Genomic DNA, 21,548 nt, shown 5'->3' on the forward strand with positions numbered 1-21,548 from the left:
ACTAAATTTATTTGCATAGATGAATTTGACCAGTATCTAAAATCATAGATAACGAAAACGTCATTTTTGTATGTCAAATCAAATGTCAAAGAAAAGCAAGTGTCGCTGACAGTACGCGTTCGGTTGATTGTTTTTTTGTACACGTTTCCTTCTTTATAACTCAACGTATCTATTTCAAAATGAGTGCATTTAAAAAAAATAAGCTACCTCCGAAAGTGGAGGACATGACAAAGGAAGAAATTGTATATTTTCTTAAGAAAAAGCGGGACTGCGAAGCGATCGCTCAGTCTGTTGTCATTTCTCTTCTTGAAAACGATGTTACGGAAACTTCATTCCTGATGAGCCTGCCGAGTATTGGCCAAAGTCATTACGAAGATATTAACGAAGAAAGAGCAATTACTAAAGTTTGCGGATACCCTCTGTGTAGCAAAAAACTTCCTGAGAAACTACCGTCTCAGCAATACGTGATTTCTAGTAAGACGAATAAAGTGTACGATATAACAACCAGGAAGAACTTCTGCAGTAATATTTGTTATAAAGCCTCCGAATTTGTCAAAGATCAAATCCCAACCAGCCCTCTTTGGTTCCGAAAAAAGGAAGATGTTCCAGATTTCAAATTACTATCGCACGAGACGAAAGGAATCATCGGAGAAGAAGTGGAGTTATCTCTGGTTAAAAAAGTTAGCTTAGAAACTTCTGAAAGTACATTTAATTCTTTCCTCGATTTTACGGAAGCTTCTCTCACCGCAATTTCGATGCATTCTGAAGGAAAAAATGTTGTCATCGAATCTGTCGAGGTTGACATAAGTAAAGTTCAAAGTGAAGATAATGCAAACAAAGAGCCTGTCGAAGTAAATTTTAAAAAAGAACCCGCTGAAAACAAACCTGAAAATGTTCCAGATAATGAACCGAAAAAATCAGTCAAATTCGAAGAAAACATAGTCAACGAATCTAAACTCAAGCCTAAACAAAAATCAAACTTACAAGGAAAAATTCTCGGGGAGATCTTTGAGAGAAAACACGAAAATAGAATGGATCCGATCATAAGCGCCGGGCAAAAATTACAAAACGAAATAAATAACCAAGTACGAAAAAAAGATAAATTACAAAACGATGTAAATAACCAAGTAAGAGAAAAGGATAAATTACAAAACAATGTAAATAACCAAGTAAGAGAAAAGGATAAATTACAAAACAACGTAAATAACCAAGTAAGAGAAAAGGATAAATTACAAAACAACGTAAATAACCAAGTAAGAGAAAATGATAAATTACAAAACAACATAAATAACCAAGTAAGAGAAAATGATAAATTACAAAACAATGTAAATGACCAAGTAAGAGAAAAAGATAAATTACAAAACAATGTAAATGACCAAGTAAGAGAAAAAGATAAATTACAAAACAATGTAAATAACCAAGTAAGAGAAAAGGATAAATTACCAAAATCGAAAAGGGTGCCAAAAAAACGATCCACTCCTATTTCTATTGCAATTATTCACATTGAAAAATGTTTAGGAGAATGGTTTACGCTGGAAACCATGCTTTTCTTATTTGGTGATGTCAAAGTCAAGCAAATGGTGGAAGACAAAGGGGAATGCATTAAAGAACACTTGAACAACGTGGCCAACGGACTGTTCTATAAATCGACTTCTTATGACCAGTATCAACTTTTATGCAGGAAATTGAATCTCTTAGAATTAGAAGACAGAAAGTTTGACAATAAGATAACTTCGGCCAAGGAATTGAAACCTTTACCGCATTATTCGATGCTTCAAGAAGAGAGCGAACGCTTAGATATTAAAGTAAGAGCATTTTTAAAAGGAGAAATGGAAATTCCAATTAAAAAGCAACAAAGTATCGTAGAAACTGTAGAAGAACCAGACACTGAGAATAAAGGCACGACCAACCTACCTTTAGTCGACAAAACAGCTCAACACGCTCTGAGACGAAGAATTGTTTTAAACAGTCTGAACAAAGTATTACCAGATCTTTTACAATCCTTAGGACTTTCCCCCAAGGAAGTGAGTTCCGATGTCCGTTTATTGGTAGCTACTTTCAATTTGCAAGCCCACAACATTGTATTCAAGCCGGCTCAGTGGAACATGATCGTGATGATATTTATCAAGTTGTTGTCAATACGAGATGTTAGATTGAGGAACGCTCTGGAGAGAGACATGGCCAACAGACATCTTCAGCTTCTGCTCATGAGCTATGAGCAAGATGGCGGGTACTTGGACAGATTCATCGTGTGGCTGACTGACATTGATAGATTACTTGACAGTAATGATACACAACTGACTGTGCAAATCAAATGAAAATATAATAAAATCATGTATATTATTATTTTTTAAATTAAATACTTATATAATACCACTTTATGAGTTTTATTTCATTACACACGAATAGTTTAAAAAACTAACAGATGTTGTCATCTACAGGTGAAAAGTAAAACTGTATTACTTTTTGTAAATCACAGAAAATAAAGTATTTTTTTTTACTTTTCAGTATAATTTAAGCAGAATATTAAATAGTAATAAGTTACAGAATTTGTTCACGTAATTAAAGAGAAAAGATCGTGATGTGTGTGTATTATATTATTATTTTTTAGAAATACTTAATTTTCTGAAAGCAAATATATATTGCATGAATGTGTTAATTTCAGTATGTTTTTTTTGAGGTAATTGTATTTTGATCAACTATTCCCTAGGCTTAGATAACTTGTAAATACAAAAATAAAACGAAAAACCAATATATTTATGCTTAGCTTGTGTTTATTAAATTAACCATAAAGTTTACATTATTTTTGTTTCAGATTACTTTACACATTATTTTTACAGATCAAACTAATTTTATTTATAGAATATATTCCTATTTTACATCTTGGAAGATAAAACTCAATATATTTTCTTAATTCTAAACACAAAATATAAATGATCCTTATTTTTAAAAATAAAAATGTGCTTGCCAGGGGCGTGTAGTGACTCTTTTAATAAGTGATTATGATAATAATAAAAAACATGTAGGTATTTGAATTGAAAGGTACAAAACATTAATGATATTAGTAGTACTAAACAAAATTTATTTATTGAACGGCTAATGACTTTAACAAAATACATATATACAGTATCTAATATTAAAATACACTAATAGAGAAACAAAAAGTCTTAAACATAATAAAATAACAAATAGTAAGCACTGGTAAATACACATCTCCTTCACACAATATCAGCGAGCAGCGAGAGAGAGTGAAACACATTTAAATTTATCCATTATAACATGGAGAAGAAATGCTGAGAAAGTACAGACATCAAGGTAGATAACAATATATTAAATAAATCTATACTTTCAAAAGCATTGGCTAACATGTGAAGCCGCAGAATCGGAGAGAACATGTTCTATATATATTCCTAAATTCTATGGCAGCTATTATAATAATTATTTAGGAACTAAGTAAAAACCTTGGTATGTACATAGTTGGTTGATATTTCTATGTTCTATGAACAGTTTTATTTAAGATTTGTCTCAACATAAATAACTGTCTATTGAGATGGGAATGTCAGTCAGGGCATTCACAGGGTTTATTTGGCCAGTTTAATTGATCACTCTACACACTGTATAACATTCACCATTCCGCATAATACATATATAATAATTCAATGTATGTATAACGCTAAGTAACATTCTGGATTTGATTAAAAAATACAACTAACTAACCATCACCCCATTTCCTTTCCGTAGGAGTAGGCAGAGAGAATAGAATGCCGCACTACTGTCTTTGCAAACATTCTTTGCCTCTTCCACATTTATGCATCTCCTCATACATACCTGCTGATTATTTTGACCGCTTTCAAGTATTTTACATACATGATTATGCCAAACAATAAATACAAGATTGTAAGTCCATCACCAAATTTTCTAGAAGTACCCCGGTGTAGGCAGTGAAAGGGATTAGAATTTAGTTCAATTAGTCAGCTAGATCCGATTACGACTCGACGTTGGCCGGTACACAGACGCCCACAACCCCGACCAGCACAGCAGACAGACACAGAACAGTGCAAAGACATTTACGGAGAATGGTCAGTCATCGCATTTCCACTCGGGGACAGGAATAAGAAGAATATTGGATTGTCTCCCGTCTAGGACTGATTACCGCTTACGAATGAGGTGCATTCCGGATCTAGGACCACGAGCGCCGCGCCGACAAGGTGCAGGGACCCCGTGATGAGCACCGAGGTCCTCCTCCTGTTGTTTCTGCAGCACATGTTGATGTACTCCACGGCGCAGCTGACGGAAGCGAAGGACCTCGCCATCTGCTTGTCACCGATGCCCCCGCGCTGCAGGCGGATCCACGAGGCCAGGTTCTGCCGGCATCGGGTTACCGGGTCATCACTGTGCATGGACACTTGATCTACAAATATGTTAACATTACGGTTAGCAAATAATTATCAGTATCAACATTTCGAGGGTGTTCAATACTTTGTTACTGCTAACGGTACTGGAACACTTGTGACGAGGAAGACGGGAATGCGCAAATGAAGACAATTGTTTATTTATAAAAAAAATCACAAAGTTATAGAGCATAGGGACACAAATATATATCGAAAATTACAAAACTTATTAAGGCGAGAAGAACAAAGCGACACCAATAGAAACAGAGCGAGCGCGACGTATACACGTTTGGATATTGTTTTATCTGAGAACACAAAATTTTGTCCGCCACCCCTTATATACGATTCTAAAGGAACTACATGTGGTGGGGACAATATAACTAACTAACTAACTAACCATCACGCCGCTTCCCCGAATAGAGCGCCACACCACTTTGTCCTTGCAAACATTCTTCGCCTCTTCTACGTTCATGCATCTCCTCATACATACCCGCCGATTGTTACGACTCCTAACCTGACCACTTTCAAGTATTTGGCATACCTGATCGTGCCATGTTTTTCTCGGTCTTCCTCTGCTTCTTTTCCCGCTAACATTCGCCTCATAAATTTGTTTTACCGTTCTTTCCTCACTCATTCGTTCTACATGTCCAAACCATCTCAACACACCTTTCTTAATTTTATCGATAATGCTTATCTCAGCTTTGCATTCCTTCCTTATTTCACAATATTATAAACAAAACAAAAGTCGATGAACTGCGTCTCTTTGTTCTTCTCGCGTACATTTATGAATACTATTTAAATACATAAATTATTCCGAAAAATACACAGATTTTGGCCAAAACATACTTGTTTACAAATCGTAGTCGTACAGGAGACAAGTGACCAACTACCAAAACGTAAAATGTTCAGGAGGGCCATTTAAGTCACTATTGCTTGGCAAGAAGATAAACACCAATGCAGTTAGTCATTTTTAACTAGTCAATATATTATACTTCCAAGTTTAAAATCCTTTGGATTTTTTTCAGGGCAATTATTAAGCTAGTAATATATATAATATAATAGTCAATGATCACGTTTTTGTAAAATAATGCACTCGGTTACTTTCTCTTGTATGACTACGAAATCTGGATTATCTCCAATTAGGAGTTATTTTTTTACAGTATTTTTGACATTTCAACAAAGATGAAAAAGTCTAGGCATTTACAGGGCTTACGACTGTCACAGGGGGGTTTAAGTGATCACTTTACACATGCGTAACATTCACAAATTCTACACTTATTCTTAATTTATTTACACTCAAAATGTTGTAAATAAATTAACTAGTCAAATTCTATGATTCTATAATAAAATGCCTATGCATAAATAATTTTTTAAAATGTTTTCAAGCATTTCTCAAGTATGTGAATAAAATCCATAATTCGGACCGCAAGGTCAAGAAATGAAGGACTCTGCTTAGTAAAAAAGCTTTAATTATCCTATCAAAGATGTCTCTAGTGAACTATCGCATACTGTGTTTCGAGTTTGATCAATATATCTAGAAGTTTCAAGAATTCAATCAAACCGTATTAAATTCGATGCTACCATTTTTGCAATGAGTGATATTTCTTGGGTATACTAATCTCACCAATGATCCTGAATTGTAGAAAGGGAACGTTGGGAACAAACAGTGCCATGTGGAATCTCAGCGGTATGAGCAGCTCAAGGAATTGTTCCGCATTACGGTCTCCCGTTGTGTTGAAGATAAGAATGTTCATCTCGGATTCACTGAAATGAAATGATCAATCAGTGCCTTGTCGCCTTCTGCTTAAGTAATAATAATAATAATAAAACCCTTATCCGCACTCCAATGGTGCATAGGGCACTGCTTCATATAAACCAAGTGTTATCTTGATCATTTACGCATGAAGGAAAGGTGATCAGCCCTCCGCTTCAGGTACCAGTCCAGGGTAATATTGAATAAATATTACAGTGAAAAAATCACTTATATTTATTTGACCCCCCCTGGGAATCGAACCCGGAACCTCTAGAACGGTAGCTGAGCGTGCTGACCATTACACTACGTAGGCGGACAAAATAAATCAACAAATCAAATACAAAATCTGCTTAAGTATCCATTAAAATTCCATGTTTCCATTTTTTGTTCATATTCTTTTCTTTTTGTTTGTATTTTTGTATTTTCGTTAATTTAAACGAAAAAATATATATTTTAAATTATTTATTGATTCGGCATTAACTTTGTGGAATGACATGTTGATTATTTTTTTTTAAATTAAACACTTGAATATACCACTCCATGAGTTTTATTTATATATACGACTAACCTAACTTTAACCCCTCCCCCTTCCCTATATTTGTCAACCTATATATAATAATAATATAACCCTTATCCGCACCCAATGGTGCATAGGGCACTGTTTCATAGAAACGCAGTGTTATCTTGATCGTTTACACATGAAGGAAAGGTGATCAGCCCTCCGCTTCAGGTACCAGTCCAGGGTAATATTGAATAAATATACCTATATATACCCCTAAATATATTTTTTGTTTGTTAATTTTAATTTTTACCAGAAGATGAAAACATCTGTTAGTTTTCGAAACTAGTCGTATATATAAATAAAACTCAACAAGTGGTATATTCGAGTATTAAATTGAAAAAAAAAAACATATTTTAAAGTCTTTTCATTTATGTATTTAAACTTCATGTACAGAAAATAAATAAGTACATTGGCGGGCTCATTGCTAAAAAGCAATATCTTGCAACCATCCAAAAACAGACTGGTGATATTGGTCAAAATGTTTGATACCATATATAGCTGTTTGCAATCAGAGGGTAGATAGTACTTGAACATTAAAAAAAAACATTAATTACAAATTAACATATAAAAAAACATAAATTACAAAAGATGATAAAGGAAAAAGGGAGGTAGAGGGGAAAACTAAGGGAGGAGGTTTGATGGACAGTTAGTATTCTCAGTCAGTTAGGTAGGGTGGTTAAAAGACCACTGGGCGGCTAAAGGTTAAAATACAAAATATGGAATAATATCTTATTTATTGATTCGGCATTAACTTTGTGGAATGACATGATTATTTTATTAAAATTAAACACTTGAATATACCAGTTTAATGAGTTTTATTTTATTTATGACTAGTTTCGAAAACGACACATGTTTTCATCTTCTAGTACAAATTAAAACTGTTTTAATTTGTACCAGAAGATGAAAACATCTGTCGTTTTCGAAAATAGTCGTAAACAAAATAAAACTCATTAAAATAGTATATTCAACTGTTTAATTTTAATAAAATGGAATAATATCAACCGCAAAGAGATTGCCGAATCGATCAATGTATATTGCTCACCTGGCTTGATTGGCGAACCAGTCAGCGCACACTCTCATCGAATCCAGAGTGTGGGCGCCGTCCAAGTGATAGTCCACCACCGCCTTGCTCAGAGTCTGACACCTGCCGGGCAGGACGCAACTATCAATCCCCTTGCACGTCTCCAGCTCCACGTCCACAGCGCAGCCATCCCTGTTCTCCTCAGCATCCGAGAAGAACTTCTCCCTCTTTTCTCTCATGAAATATTTCCTTTCCCTATGTCTCAGGGGCATACGGATCCGCAGGCCTAGGAGTTCTCTGAATATGTAAGGCTCTTCCGCCCGGAACGCCTTCTCTGGTCGGGGCTCCTTGGGAGCGTGGAGCGTGCTGTGTTCCATCCACGCGTGGCAGAGCTGTATGGCCAGGGACGCGTTCAACCTGAAGGCGGGTATCCTCGATAAGATGGAAGGCCTCGCGTGAGATTCCCACTTGTATTCGTCTAGCTCTGGCACCACTTTGAGTGTGCACTAAAAAAGGAAATATAAAAAATATAAAAAATAGTAGCTTATCATATTTTAATGTAAGTTTGTAGTGTTTTATATTTTATATTACCACTTTGTGTGAGGTTGTGGTCCCGTGGTTAGTGTCGCGGACTCTTGAGTCAGAGTTTCTGGGTTCGAACCCACTCTACCACAATTCGATACCTACTTTAAATAATGATCAGCTTAGGCTCACAGAAATAGTATGAAATTGGAGTATTTTTGTAAATAACAAAAATACAAATATTCATCTTTAAAAAAAAACTTCAAACTATAAGTATTTTTTATATCAATTCCAATACCCTTTACATATTATAAATACAGGCCATGCCTTTGTGGTATCTTTTTTTGTATTAATATATGCAATAAAACAAAAATTTCCAATCTTGGGACCCCCTCTTCACTGACTTAGAGAAAAGAGGGCATAAATATGTAGTTGAATGAAATATAAAATTTATCACTTTTTTAAATTTTTTAATATTTTTTAAAATTTACAGTAGCAAGGGCCTACTCAATATTCACTCGCGACTCATGGTTTGGGAAACCATGTCATATAATATTTTTGTACTTAGTACCTCGAATAATTATATTATATTGTGAAATTCTAACATGATTAACATTTTTGTAAAAAAAAAGTGATTAAGAACATTTTGAATGTGCCCAAATACTTTTTCACAAAATCTGAATTATCTTCAATTACAGTAAGAATTTGAGTAGTGTGGTTGTCAATAATGGATAGAATTGGTGAATATTACATGTGTGTAAACTGATCACTTAAACCCAGACTGCCATATTCTTCTTCATTTTTGATGAGATGTCAAAAAATAATATAAAAAGTGATTACATCTCTCTTCATGGCAATATCTTCCAGGATGGCCATTGCGCTGGGTTTCTGCGTGACGGTGAAGGCTTTGCAGCCCGGCTTCATGATCCCACCTTTCTGGGTGGCAATCTCCTCTATGGTGTCCCCCAGTATGGCCGTGTGCTCCAGCCCCAGAGAGGTGATGCCGGCCGCAACTACATTGCTGTACAACAGTAATAATACATATTATTTATTGAGGCTAGAGCAGATACTTCTAGAACAAAATCTCGACTTCGAACCTCTAAGATAAAGACTGAGTAAGAAATACCGACATCCAGATCATGTATAAGGAGGGTATCGTGAGGTGGGGACGACAAAGAAGGCGATACTGGAATGATCATGTAAACAGAATGTCAGATGACAGACTTCCACGTATCGCCCTTCAAGGAATCCCTGTAGGAGGCAGACCTCCAATAAGGTGGAAAGACAGCTGGGAGTCAACATCCCAAGAGCTACAAGCGGAGGCACATACAGATCCTTAGGGTCTAGAAAAAGCAGAAGAAGAAGCAGAATATTATTTATTGATTTGGCATTGACTTTGTGGAATGATATGTTGATTATATTAAAAAAAATCAACACTTGTATAATATTACTTATTGAGTTTTATTTCATTACACACAACTAGTTTCGAAAACTGCAGTTCCTTTCATCGACAGGTGAATAGTAAAACTTTATTAAAAACCCTTATCCACACCCGATGGTGCACAGGGCTCTGCATCATATAAACGAAGTCTTATATTAATCACACGAAGGAAAGGTGATCAGCCCTCCGCTTAGGGTACCAGTCCAGGGTATTGAAAGCTGTCTTACCGCATTCCCAGACTTGATTGATCATGGAAAACTCATGAGAAACATTGTAATGAAAATATTTACCACACCACATTGGTGACATCATGTTCTCCGCCAATACCGACTTCTATGATAGCCACGTCCACCTTTTCTTGTAAGAATACTTCAAATGCCATTATTGTCAGGAATGTGAAATATGTCGGAATGTCTCCATTTTCTTCCTAAAAATAAAAAAGATTAATGGGTTATTATTCATCAAGAGTTAAAGGGTAACTCGCAATCTGGATGATTTGCGAGCATGCTTATTTCTAGGAAAGAATGCACACACATGCTACTAAGTAGCAATTGCTCAATAATAGCATGCTTTTGTGCTGTAATGAGCATGTGTACCTTTAAAGGTAAAAAAATAATATTTTCATTTTACAATATATATTATATAAATACATTATCCATAAAGTTATTAAAAGAGCTATTCATAATTGGATAATGTGGGTGGGTAGATTTTAAAAAGATTGTATGAATCGGCCGTGTCTCTTAATAGATAAATAACTTAGTAAATAAATATTGTAAAATTTGAAAAACCCAGTAAGGATACATTCATGTAAATTTGGAATTGTAAATATGTGCCGGATGAAAATGATAACATTAAATTATCAATCTTGTCAAATCTTTGATACCACCTTTTCTGTTATATAACATTTTTCCATTCACGCTTGTTTGCCGTTGACTTAGAAACCAAATGAAACCGGTATTCACGATGCGAATTGAGATCAATATTTGCCGCAAACTTTGAAAGAATGTTTACTCAACTAAATCAACAGAGCTGAGATAATTTCTTTACTTAGGAAACTTAGTCACTATAACAAAGTATGTAATTCACATTAAATTCTCCATATTCTGTACATCTAAATTCCTTTTTATTTCTTTTTTGTGCGCCCAGGTCCCTATGATGTCGATTATTACTTGATAGTAACTGTCCCAGTCTTGGGCAGCTCTAAACAGCGCCTTAACAGTTCTGATCCCCATACAATCTCGTATATTCCGGAGCCAGGAGATTTGTCTTCTGCCCACATCGCTATTTTGCCTTTTATGATTAGGTGCAATAGTTCGTACTTGTCTCCTCTCAGCACATGCCCCAGATAGGACACCTTCCGGACTTTAATATCAGTCGGCAACTGTCTTCCTACTTTCATTCTTTGGAGCAATTCACGTTGCTGGCTATATCGGTCCATGGAATGTATAGTATTTTACGATGTAGTCACATTCCTTTATCATTTTTGGCACAACAATGACGGAAATGAAGTAAATTAGAAAAACTTTAAAATGAAGCCAAAATAATAGTGCTTAAGAAAATTAATAATAATATAATAAAACCCTTATCCGCACCCCAATGGTGCATAGGGCACTGCTTCATGTGAACACAGTGTTATCTTGATCGTTTACACACGAAGGAAAGGTGATCAGCCCTCCGCTTTAGGTACCAGTCCAGGGTAATATTCAATAAATATTACAGTGGAAAAATCACTTATATTTATTCGACCCCCCTGGGAATCGAACCCGGGACCTCCAGAACGGTAGCCGAGCGTGCTGACCATTACACTATGGAGGCAGACAAAATTAGATAAAGTAAAATAGAAAAATGCAAGAGATACCAATATAAAAGACTTGTGTGTAATATGCTTGATTTAGCATATAATTTTCTTAATAATATAATGCCTGAATATTTTTTTTCAATAAGGTAGTTTTGTCTAGAAATGAAGATAGAATAAAACTGCTATTGTTAAAAAAAATAATTAAAAAAACCAATACCAAAGTTGCATTGTGTAAAAAGGTTTAAAAATGTGTGATGAGATGCATGAAGAATGATAAGATTTTGAATGAATTTAAAAAGAAATGTTATGTTTATTATAAGATGATTTTGTCCGCCTCCGTAGTGTAATGGTCAGCACGCTCTGGAGTTACCGCTACCGTTCTGGAGGTCCCGGGTTCGATTCCCAGGGGGGGTCAAATAAATATAAGTGATTTTTTCACTGTAATATTTATTCAATATTACCCTGGACTGGTACCTGAAGCGGAGGGCTGACCACCTTTCCTTCGTGTGTTAACGATCAAGATAACACTGTGTTAATATGATGCAGTGCCCTATGCACCATAGGGTGCGGATAAGGGTTTGAATTGAATGAATGGTACCTGAAGCGGAGGGCTGATCACCTTTCCTTCGTGTGTAAACGATCAAGATAACACTGTGTTCATATGAAGCAGTGCCCTATGCACCATTGGGGTGCGGATGAGGGTTTTATTATTATTATTATTATTAAGATGATGTACATGCATCTGATGTATAATTAAGTGTAAATATTAGTTTTTATACTAAATGAAATATATATCACATACTAATATAAGAGTTTATGCTTAATAAAAAGCTTCTTTACATCTCACCAATAGATGTCTCTAGTGAAGTTCTAGTGATTCATGAACAAGATTTCTAAATTGGTTCATATATATAAAACTTCCAAGAATTTGAGTAGTGTGTTTGTCAATAATGGGTAGAATTGGTGAATGTTACACGTGTGTAAAGTGATCACTTAAACCAGCCTATGACGGTCGTAAGCCCCGTAAATGCCTAGACTTCCATATTCTTCTTCATCTTTGATGAGATGTCAAAAAATAAAATGAAATATAAGCTAACTTAAGTATAAAAAAATATATAATAATAAGTGGACTGTAAAGAAATGATACCACCGTATGCAAATATTGGGACTAACCAGCAAAGGACTGTCATCAAGGAAGTGAGGAATTAATAACTTACCTGTCCTTGGAACAGTCTGTTGTATAGGTTGGTGAAGTTTGCGGCAAATTTTTCCCTGCTGATGGGTCTGCCGTCAATGCGGATCCTCTCGGTGACGGACACGAGATGCGGAGAAGTGTAGAGGCCGGTCTTGTAGTCGTGCTGCCGGAGAATAGACTCGCATATGGCAGTAGTGCTCCCCTAAAATTTTCACAATCTGTTCACAAAATGTATGCAGATTTGTTTGTTGTAATTAGTTTATTGCAACACACATGAAACAAAGATTGCAAGGAGTTTGGGTAGGTTCGCGACACATTCCCATTCCGATTCCCAGAGGTGGGTCTAATAAATATAAGTGATTTTATCACTCTCGTCCGTGTAAGTGATTTTATCACTTTTATGTCCGCCTCCGTAGTGTAATGGTCAGCACGCTCGGCTACCGTTCTGGAGGTCCCGGGTTCGATTCCCAGGGGGGTAAAATAAATATTAGTGATTTTTTCACTGTCATATTTATTCAATATTACCCTGGACTGGTACCTGAAGCGGAGGGCTGATCACCTTTCCTTCGTGTGTTAACGATCAAGATAACACTGCGTTTATATGATGCAGTGCCCTATGCACCATTGGGGTGCGGATAAGGGTTCAATTTTCAATTCGTGACACATTGGTGACAACAACATAGCCGCCTTCGTGTGCATACCCATGGTGGTATATAGGGCACTGCATCATATAAACGCGGTGTTATCTTGATTGTTAACACATGAAAGAAAGATGATCAGCCCTCCGCTTCAGGTACCAGTCCAGATCATTGAATAAATATTAGAGTGAAAAAATTACTTACATTTATTTGACCCCTCCGGGAATCGAACCCGGGACCTCCCGGGAGGGTGCTGACCATTACATTACATTGAGAGTGTAGCGATCTATCTTGCCTCATACATATAACTTCAGAGAACAATTATCATTTCATTGATTGATTCGGCAGTCACTTTGTGGTAAAATCTATCCATTTTTAATTTAAGTTTTACTTAGTCCCACGGACCCAACTCTACAATTTAGAATCAGCTTCACATACGGTGTTTGAAAATGATGCAGAATGCATGGAAACACATCGCTCACTCCTTTCAACAACTTTTTTTTCAGGTTTTTAAATTTTAAAAACATAATAAAATGTATTAAAAATAAATATCAAAAAACTTATTGAACTTTTTACTGTGCAACAGACCTTTTTAGGTAAAACCTGAATGTTTTTTCTCCATTTGAAAAATATTAAGTATCTTTAAAAAAATAATTAAACAATACCTTTTCTTCAAAATGCAAAAATTACACTTTATGCCCTGTGGCGGGAAAATATTAAGTTAAAAATATGCCGCTTTTGCAGGGATATAGAACATTTTCTAGGCATTTTGAAAACATGCACAACTGAAAATTTACGATTTTTGATATGACGTTGTTGAAAGGAGTGAGCGACATGTCACAATAGATTTTAAGAAATAGTGGTATTTACCAAGTAAAACATAAATTAAATTATTTTTTTTAATGGCAACACAATTTACCTTTCCTTTAGTTCCAGCAACGTGGATGACAGATAACTTCTTCAAGTCCTCGTTGTGAATGCCAACTCTCTTCAAATACTTGTGCATTACTTTGATGTTCGTACAATCCTAGGGACACATTTTAAATTAACAAGAGTACGTTTTCACATATTTTGCGATTTAAAAACAACAAAAAAATTCAAAGATATTTTAACACAATTTACCCACAACGAAGGTTTGATAGTCTCAAGAATTAACAGTAAATATGGGAGTCGAACACTTCAATATATCGTTCCAAACATTTTTAATCTGTTGCCGACGGAGGTAAGATGTCAAAATAAAATATGGAACAAAGGCAAAATAAAGGAAAGGGTAAATGATCAAGAAGTAATTCTATTAAAATTGTAAAATAGTTTTTGTTTTTGAATTTTTTTCTCTCTTTTTTGTGTGTATATGTAACGCCTACTTACTTCATGTCTCTTAATTTTTTCTTGGCTATCTCGGATGCTTGCTGCATTGGACTGCAGTGAGTTTAGGATGGAAATTGATTGCTGAAAAAACAAAGAATCGTTACTGTAACAAAAACAAATAAAAATTATTGAATCGATGTGAAATCATGTGATGAATTACCAGAGTTGGAAAAGAAAAAAAGTTAACCAAACTATGACAAGGTGGTCATCGGAAACAGTTCGAAAAAAGGTACCAAAAATAAAAGTGGCTAACAAAGTTTATTTATTTATTTTATAATGTTTATAAAATTTGTCACAAAGTATCATGAAAAAATATTGAAGATATCAATTTTATTTTACAAAATACAGATTTTTTTATAGTTAAAATGTAACTTGCGAAAGGAGCTTGGGTAGATCAAACCAAGCTACCCAAGCTCCTTTCCCTAACCGTCAAAATATTTTGAATTTTGTTTAGTAGATAGTGTTTTAGTATTAATCAGTCTTGATAAAGAAGCGGTTACTTCGAAACCGGTAGACACGATAAAGTTATAATAAAATAATTATAGTGCAACATTTTGAGTGTGTCCAGATACTTGTTCACAAAATCTGGATTGTCTCCAATTACAGGAGTTATTTTCATATTCTGTAATTGGAGACAATCCAGATTTTGTGAACAAGTATTTGGACACACTCAAAATGTTGTAAATAAATTGTCTGGTCAAATTATAAGCTTAAGTAATAAAAATGAAAATGGTATTTTCTGGCGTTTCTCATGTGTGTGATTGAAATCCAGGATTTGGACCTCACATACTAATATAAGAGTTTCTGCTTAATAAAGATCTTCTTTACATCTCACCAATAGATGTCTTTAGTGAAGTTCGAGTGATTCAAGAACAAGGTTTCTAAACTGGTTCATATATATAGAACTTCCAAGAATTTGAGTAGTGTGGTTGTCAATAATGGGTAGAATTGGTGAATGTTACACGTGTGTAAAGTGATCACTTAAACCAGCCTATGACGGTCGTCAGCCCCGTAAATGCCCAGACTTCCATATTCTTCTTCATCTTTGATGAGATGTCAAAAAATAATATATTTATAGTGATTTAACAACAAAGTAACATTTTAATTATAAAATAGAAAATCACAAAGTTAGTACTTCAAATAAAAATTAGATTTTTTTATGTGTAGGATATCTTAAAATGTTTTCCAAAATCGTAATATGCATGAAGATGCGCATGCCATTCTATTGAGTAATAAAATAAACATATTCTGTATTATGAAACTTTGTGGTAAGACAAGTTACAATGATTAAAGAAAACACTTCGTTTTTTACCACTTGAGTTTTATTATAGACTACATCAGCGCTCCGCAACCGGTGTGCCTTGGCACACGGGTGTGCCGTGAGCCAGACACAGGTGTGCCGCGATCAAATTCAATGTATATGACATTTTACAATTTTTCATCATGTATTTAATACACGATGAAAAATTATTTTTCATAATATTGTCTGTTTTTCAAAATGTAAGATGTAATAATTCTCTCACTCTCAACCCTTTTCCGAACCCCAATGGTGCATAGGGCACTGCATCACATTAACGCAGTGTTATCTTGATGGTTAACAAATGAACGAAAGGTGATTACCCCTCCGCTTCGCGTAGCATTGAATAAATATTAGACTGAAAAAATCATATATATTTTTTGAACCCCCCCCTGGAAATCGAGCCCGGGACCTCCATAACGGTAGCTGAGCGTGCTGACCATTACACTACGGAGGGTAATAATTACTACAATTAAATCATTTTTCTATGGTCTATGTATGTAGGTACTTTTGGTGTGCCGCGGAATACTAGGAATAATTTTAGTGGGTCGTAGGTGAGAAAAGGTTGCAGAGCACTGGACTACATGTTTCAGAAGTTAAACTTCCATCATTCAGGTCTGTATTAACATTCAGGTCTTAACATTAACTTCCATCATTCAGGTCTGTATTATGAATGTTCAAAATAACAATATTTTACTGATTTTGCGATATTTGTTGATATATTCAACGTCTTCAAGTCTAAAGATCAAGGCCGGACCTTATTGGTGAGATAATGTAAAGTTGTGTCCCCAAGTAATCGATACGTATGAGATAATAATGCATAAAGGAATTTCATTTAAAAAAGTATGATTTAAAAAAAGAATTTCATTAAAAAATATGATTTAAGAATTATTTAACCTCTAATATATGGAAGTGAAACATAGAGTTGGCAAAAGAAGAATGAAAGTAGACTGAATGCAGTTGAATGGCGATCTCTTAGGAGGATGTGTGACAAAACGATGTATGATAGATGTTCGAATAGGGAAATAAGGAAGGAATCCAAAGCTCAAATAAGCTTTATCGATAAAATTAAGAAATGTGTGTTGAGATGGTTTGGACATGTAGAACGAATGAGTGAGGAAAGAACGTAAAACAAATTTATGAGGCGAATGTATTTGGTAAAAGGAGTAGAGGAAGACCGAGAAAAACATGGCACGATCAGATATGCCAAATACTTGAAAGTGGTCTGGTTAGGAGTCGTAATAATCGGCGGGTATGTATGAGCAGATGCATGAACATGGAAGAGGCGAAGAATGTTTGCAAAGACAGAGTGGTGTGGCATTCTATTCTCACTGCCTACCCCTGCGGTGAAGCGGCGTGATTGTTATTTAGTAAGTTAGTTTTTTTTAACCTCTCCGGGAGTACAATAATTGTAATGTCCGACTTTCTCAATGTTTACATTAAGAAATTTTAATCATGTTGAAGTAGGCTTCATATGATAAGCAGTGTTGCATAAGCCGTAGCTAGATTTCGAAGTCACTTGGACATTAGGTAATGAAGAAATTGTGTTGGGTTGCAGTCCCGTGGCTAGTGTCGCGGACTCTTAAGTCAGAGTTTCTCGGTTCGAACCCACTCTACCACAATTTGATACCTATTTCTAATAATGAGCCGCTTAGGCTTACAGAAATAGTATGAAATTGAAATATTTGTGTAAATAATAAAAACAAAAATATTCCTCTTTTTAAAAAATAATTATAATAATAATAATAAACATTAAACATTGTCCGCCTCCGTAGTGTAATGGTTAGCATGCTCGGCTACCGTTCTGGAGGTCCCGGGTTCGATTCCCAGGGGGGTTTAATAAATATAAGTGATTTTTTCACTCTATTATTTATTCAATATTACACTGGACTGGTACCTGAAGTGGAGGGCTGATCACCTTTCCTTCATGTGTAATCGATCGAGATAACACTGCGTTTATATGAAGCAGTGCCCTATGCACCATTGGGGTGCGGTAAGGGATTTATTTATTATTATATTAATAATAAACATAGAAGAAACAGGTTACATTACTATTTTGATGATTTATTTTAAATTATATTGTAACATATATCGGAATACAACAAAACTTTGAGGTATCCAAAGTGTTTCAGTAACAAGCCACTTCTTTCATGGGACATTAACAAAACAAACTATTTTGCGGACATAATTTAAGATAATAAAATAATTAGGTAAATCAATGCAGACTTAAATAATTCATTCAAAACCTTATCTGCACCCCAATGGTGCATAGGGCACTGCATAATACAAACACAGTGTTATCTTGATCCTTTAACACACAAAGGAAAGGTGATCAGCCCTCCGCTTCAGGTACCAGTCAAGGGTAATATGGAATAAATATTAGTGAAAAAAATCACTTATATTTATTTGACCCCCCTGGGAGGTCGAAATCGAACCCGGGACCTCCAGAATGGTAGCCGAGCGTGCTGACCATTAGACTACGGAGGCGGACTTAAATAATACTCAATAGTAAACTTTAAAAAACACATGTGATGGAATATTGTTTCCACTAAAAATTATCAGTATAATAGAAAATTATAAGTAATAAAAATGGAGTTGGGGCTATTTCAGTATCTAATAAATAAAAAACCAGTATTGAGCTTTAAAATATACTTAACAAAAATAATGTATTTTGTATATTAAAAGCATTTTAAACTATATGGTATGGTAATATAACTCTCTTTACCATCCACTCTGCACCATAACACCACATTAAATAAATCATGTGTATGCTATATCAGAGTATCTATAAAGAATTCAAAATAAAATATGAAATCAAGTGTAATAATAAATAGTTTTAATAAATTTAAGTTTTGTACTGACATTTCTTAGTGGAACTGCATTTTACATATTAAAATAACAACTATGTAATTTTTTCCACATGAATTTTATTTGACCAGCAACCGGGTTTCATTGTAACATCATCAGACTGGTCTGATGATGTCGGTTACGACGAAACCCGGTTGATGGTCAAATAAAATTCATGTGTAAAAAAATTACATGCAGTTAGTTCCATTAAGACATGTCAGTACAAAACATAAATTTATTGAAACTATTTATTATTCTATAGTAAATAGTGTGAAATAGTATATAAAATAAAACTATTTGTTATTTTATTATAGTTTTCATAAGTTTCAATCAAGACAGAATCACAGAAAACTTGGTTAATAATTTTTTTATTAAGCTTCCACTCGTTTACGAGTGATTTTAACTAGGATATACATTTTTCATCCAATGTTAATTCAATTTTCTTTAGAATAAATAAATAAGTGAACACACATGCTACTCACATCGTAATTCAAATTGCGATTGAAATTCATATTTGAAGTAGTTTTTACACTTTTCGTGGTTGCAAGAGAATTCCGAAGATCCGTCTTAAACCTCCGAGAATAATTTAACACTTGACCAATCATCGATCGATAACATGCAGTATGTTCAATCAAAAGAAGTCTTTCGCGGACGATAATGCGGGAAAATATTATTGAAACGCATGTTAGCGCGTTATCGCGGAAGAAACTCTTATCAAATTGTATTTTATTTGGCCTTGGGGTCACACCAACGATATATTTTTTTCAATTTTTCAATCCATATGAAATTCTTGGCAGCATTTCCGCCAGATACAACAAAGCCAATAACTAATGGCACGTTGTGTGATCTAAATGTATGATTATAAGTAATAAATAAAACCGGTCTGACGGTATATCATAGTAATTAATTTTCGTATCGGCCGGCCTCCGGGTGATTTGTTCAATTGATAGTTGATGTATATCGATTTAATAATTTTGATACGTTCGGTTTTATTTCATATATTTATTTATATTCAATGAAGTCACTAATTATAATACAGCAACTCGTAATTCTTTGCAATTCGTAGTTGACCGGGTTGACAGGTGGTTGCAAAGGGTGGTTGACAGCTGGATCACAGACTAACTATTTTATATAAAGACCGCCAACTACCTCGATTTTTTATGGCTGGAAGTGATATTCGCCAGCGGCCGGAAATGACGTAAACGGCTAGAAGTACTAAGGTCCCGGCTGGGCGTGACTTCGCCGCGGCTGAATGTCAAATCCACCCGCCGAAATATTTATCATTCATTTTTCAGGTTAAATGGTATTTATATTGAAATTTGTTGTATAACATATTTTCAAAATTATAATATTAATATTGCAAAGAAGATATTTCACTATCTAAATTTATTTATTTCAGTGTAAACAAAAATAGAAAGGTCACGGCTAAAACGCGACATTTATAAAAAGAGTTCAGGCGATTAATAATGGTTACTCAACTCAGCCTTACAATGGTAAATGGTAAGGGTAACTTTTTTGAAATTATTATCTCAAACTATGTATAAATATAAGGCTTTTCAACAAAAACAAAAACGATAGAATTTTCAAATTACTATATTATATTTAAAATTCTAGAAAATACAATATTTTAATAGATTTATATTATCCACTGGCACTTCGTGATGGAATTGCATTTTTAATTTATTATTGGATTAAAACCAATATTTTTAGCTTTTCCACTTTTTTATTTGACCAGCGACCGGGTTCCGTCGTTACCGACATCACCAGTCTGATGATGTCGGTAACGACGGAACCCGGTCGCTGGTCAAATAAAAAAGTGGAAAAGCTAAAAATATTGGTTTTAATCTAATAATAAATTACAATATTTTAAAAGGGTGGAAGGAGTGCCCACCACTTTCTGAAGTTATGTTTCTTAACGGGGGTGCCAGTGCTCCTTTGTGGGCGTTTTGGAAGTCTGGCTAGGCGTTTTTAAATTTTTTGCATTTGGGGGGTGCTGCAGAAGTTCAAGGGAGCGTTGTGTTAAGTAAGAAAAACTACACTTTCATTGGCAAAATTTAACTTTAACTTTGGCATAATACTCAATATTATGAAGTTCTTCATAGACGGATTTCTATTTTTCTATCGATAATTGTCTATAACCATAGTCTGTCTATATTTATTTGAAATATTTGAACAACTTGTTGGTATCTCGTATTTTTCATTCCCGTTTTGGTGTTTTTGTTAGTGATTAGTGTGTCTCGTCATTTTCTGGTCGTTTTTTGAACAATCTGACGTTTACGAGTCGACCCCCCCTGAGCTGGATGCAGTTTGGGAGCACGTTGCGGGCAAAGTTGACAGCTCTACGCGGGTTTTTATTGATTAGAAAAGCTCAGCTGGTAAATGTTGCAAGATATAAAAATTAACGAAAAATAAAATGATTAAAATAACCGGGGTAGGTTGTAAGAGATATAAATAAAAATATATAAATTTACTACTATTTCTCTCCATTTGCAGCGAAATATGAGATTACGAACACCTGTGGTTTGCAAAAAATTCGAATTACGAAATCACGACAAAAAATGTCTATGCCTAAGAACAGATTTCGGTTTCATGTATTAAGCCTGTCCACCTCGAGTATGTATTTGATTTTGCTGTTTTCCTAAGTTATTACTTCCAACTGCATTCCCTTCTAAAATTTGATTTACAATTATTTTCTTATTTAATGGTTCCAAATAC

General features: G+C 34.7%; 2 protein-coding genes across 3 annotated transcripts; one reads left to right on the top strand and one right to left on the bottom strand.

Annotated features, from left to right (window-relative positions):
- Positions 1 to 80: 80 nt before the first annotated feature.
- On the top strand, positions 81 to 2,368 carry LOC148312287 (putative RNA polymerase II subunit B1 CTD phosphatase RPAP2). Its single transcript, XM_088277590.1, has one exon. It carries the CDS (start codon positions 180 to 182, stop codon positions 2,316 to 2,318), a length of 2,139 nt encoding a protein of 712 aa, XP_088133716.1. The 5' UTR covers positions 81 to 179; the 3' UTR covers positions 2,319 to 2,368.
- A 388-nt stretch (positions 2,369 to 2,756) lies between these two features.
- On the bottom strand, positions 2,757 to 21,174 carry LOC148312288 (folylpolyglutamate synthase, mitochondrial-like). 2 transcript variants are annotated; one of them, XM_088277573.1, is made up of 10 exons: positions 21,131 to 21,174; positions 19,316 to 19,939; positions 14,690 to 14,770; positions 14,241 to 14,348; positions 12,706 to 12,885; positions 9,981 to 10,117; positions 9,090 to 9,270; positions 7,749 to 8,233; positions 6,016 to 6,155; positions 2,757 to 4,411 (listed from the first exon to the last, which is right to left on the bottom strand). In XM_088277573.1, exons 2-10 carry the CDS (start codon positions 19,436 to 19,438, stop codon positions 4,140 to 4,142), a joined length of 1,707 nt encoding a protein of 568 aa, XP_088133699.1. In that variant the 5' UTR covers positions 19,439 to 19,939; positions 21,131 to 21,174; the 3' UTR covers positions 2,757 to 4,139. The 2 variants fall into 2 exon arrangements, with proteins under 2 accessions (XP_088133699.1, XP_088133698.1); XM_088277572.1 differs by lacking the exon at positions 21,131 to 21,174 and having other exon boundaries at positions 19,316 to 19,957.
- Between the last annotated feature and the right edge of the window lie 374 nt (positions 21,175 to 21,548).

The sequence above is a fragment of the Brachycentrus maculatus genome, unplaced genomic scaffold, assembly GCF_059751285.1.
Source record: "Brachycentrus maculatus isolate JH-2025_06_01 unplaced genomic scaffold, ASM5975128v1 h1tg000046l, whole genome shotgun sequence".
Taxonomy (NCBI): domain Eukaryota; kingdom Metazoa; phylum Arthropoda; class Insecta; order Trichoptera; family Brachycentridae; genus Brachycentrus; species Brachycentrus maculatus.

What these genes read in the sequence shown, in the direction of transcription:
- LOC148312288 (XM_088277573.1), bottom strand. Translation starts at nt 19,438, where the DNA reads ATGATTGGTCAAGTGTTAAATTATTCTCGGAGGTTTAAGACGGATCTT. An exon ending in GATGTCACCAATGTGGTGTG is followed by an intron (nt 9,271 to 9,980) that starts GTAAATATTTTC and finishes ACTGTTGTACAG; the next exon opens with CAATGTAGTTGCGGCCGGCA. An exon ending in ATATTGCCATGAAGAGAGAT is followed by an intron (nt 8,234 to 9,089) that starts GTAATCACTTTT and finishes TTCCTTTTTTAG; the next exon opens with TGCACACTCAAAGTGGTGCC.
- LOC148312287 (XM_088277590.1), top strand. Translation starts at nt 180, where the DNA reads ATGAGTGCATTTAAAAAAAATAAGCTACCTCCGAAAGTGGAGGACATG.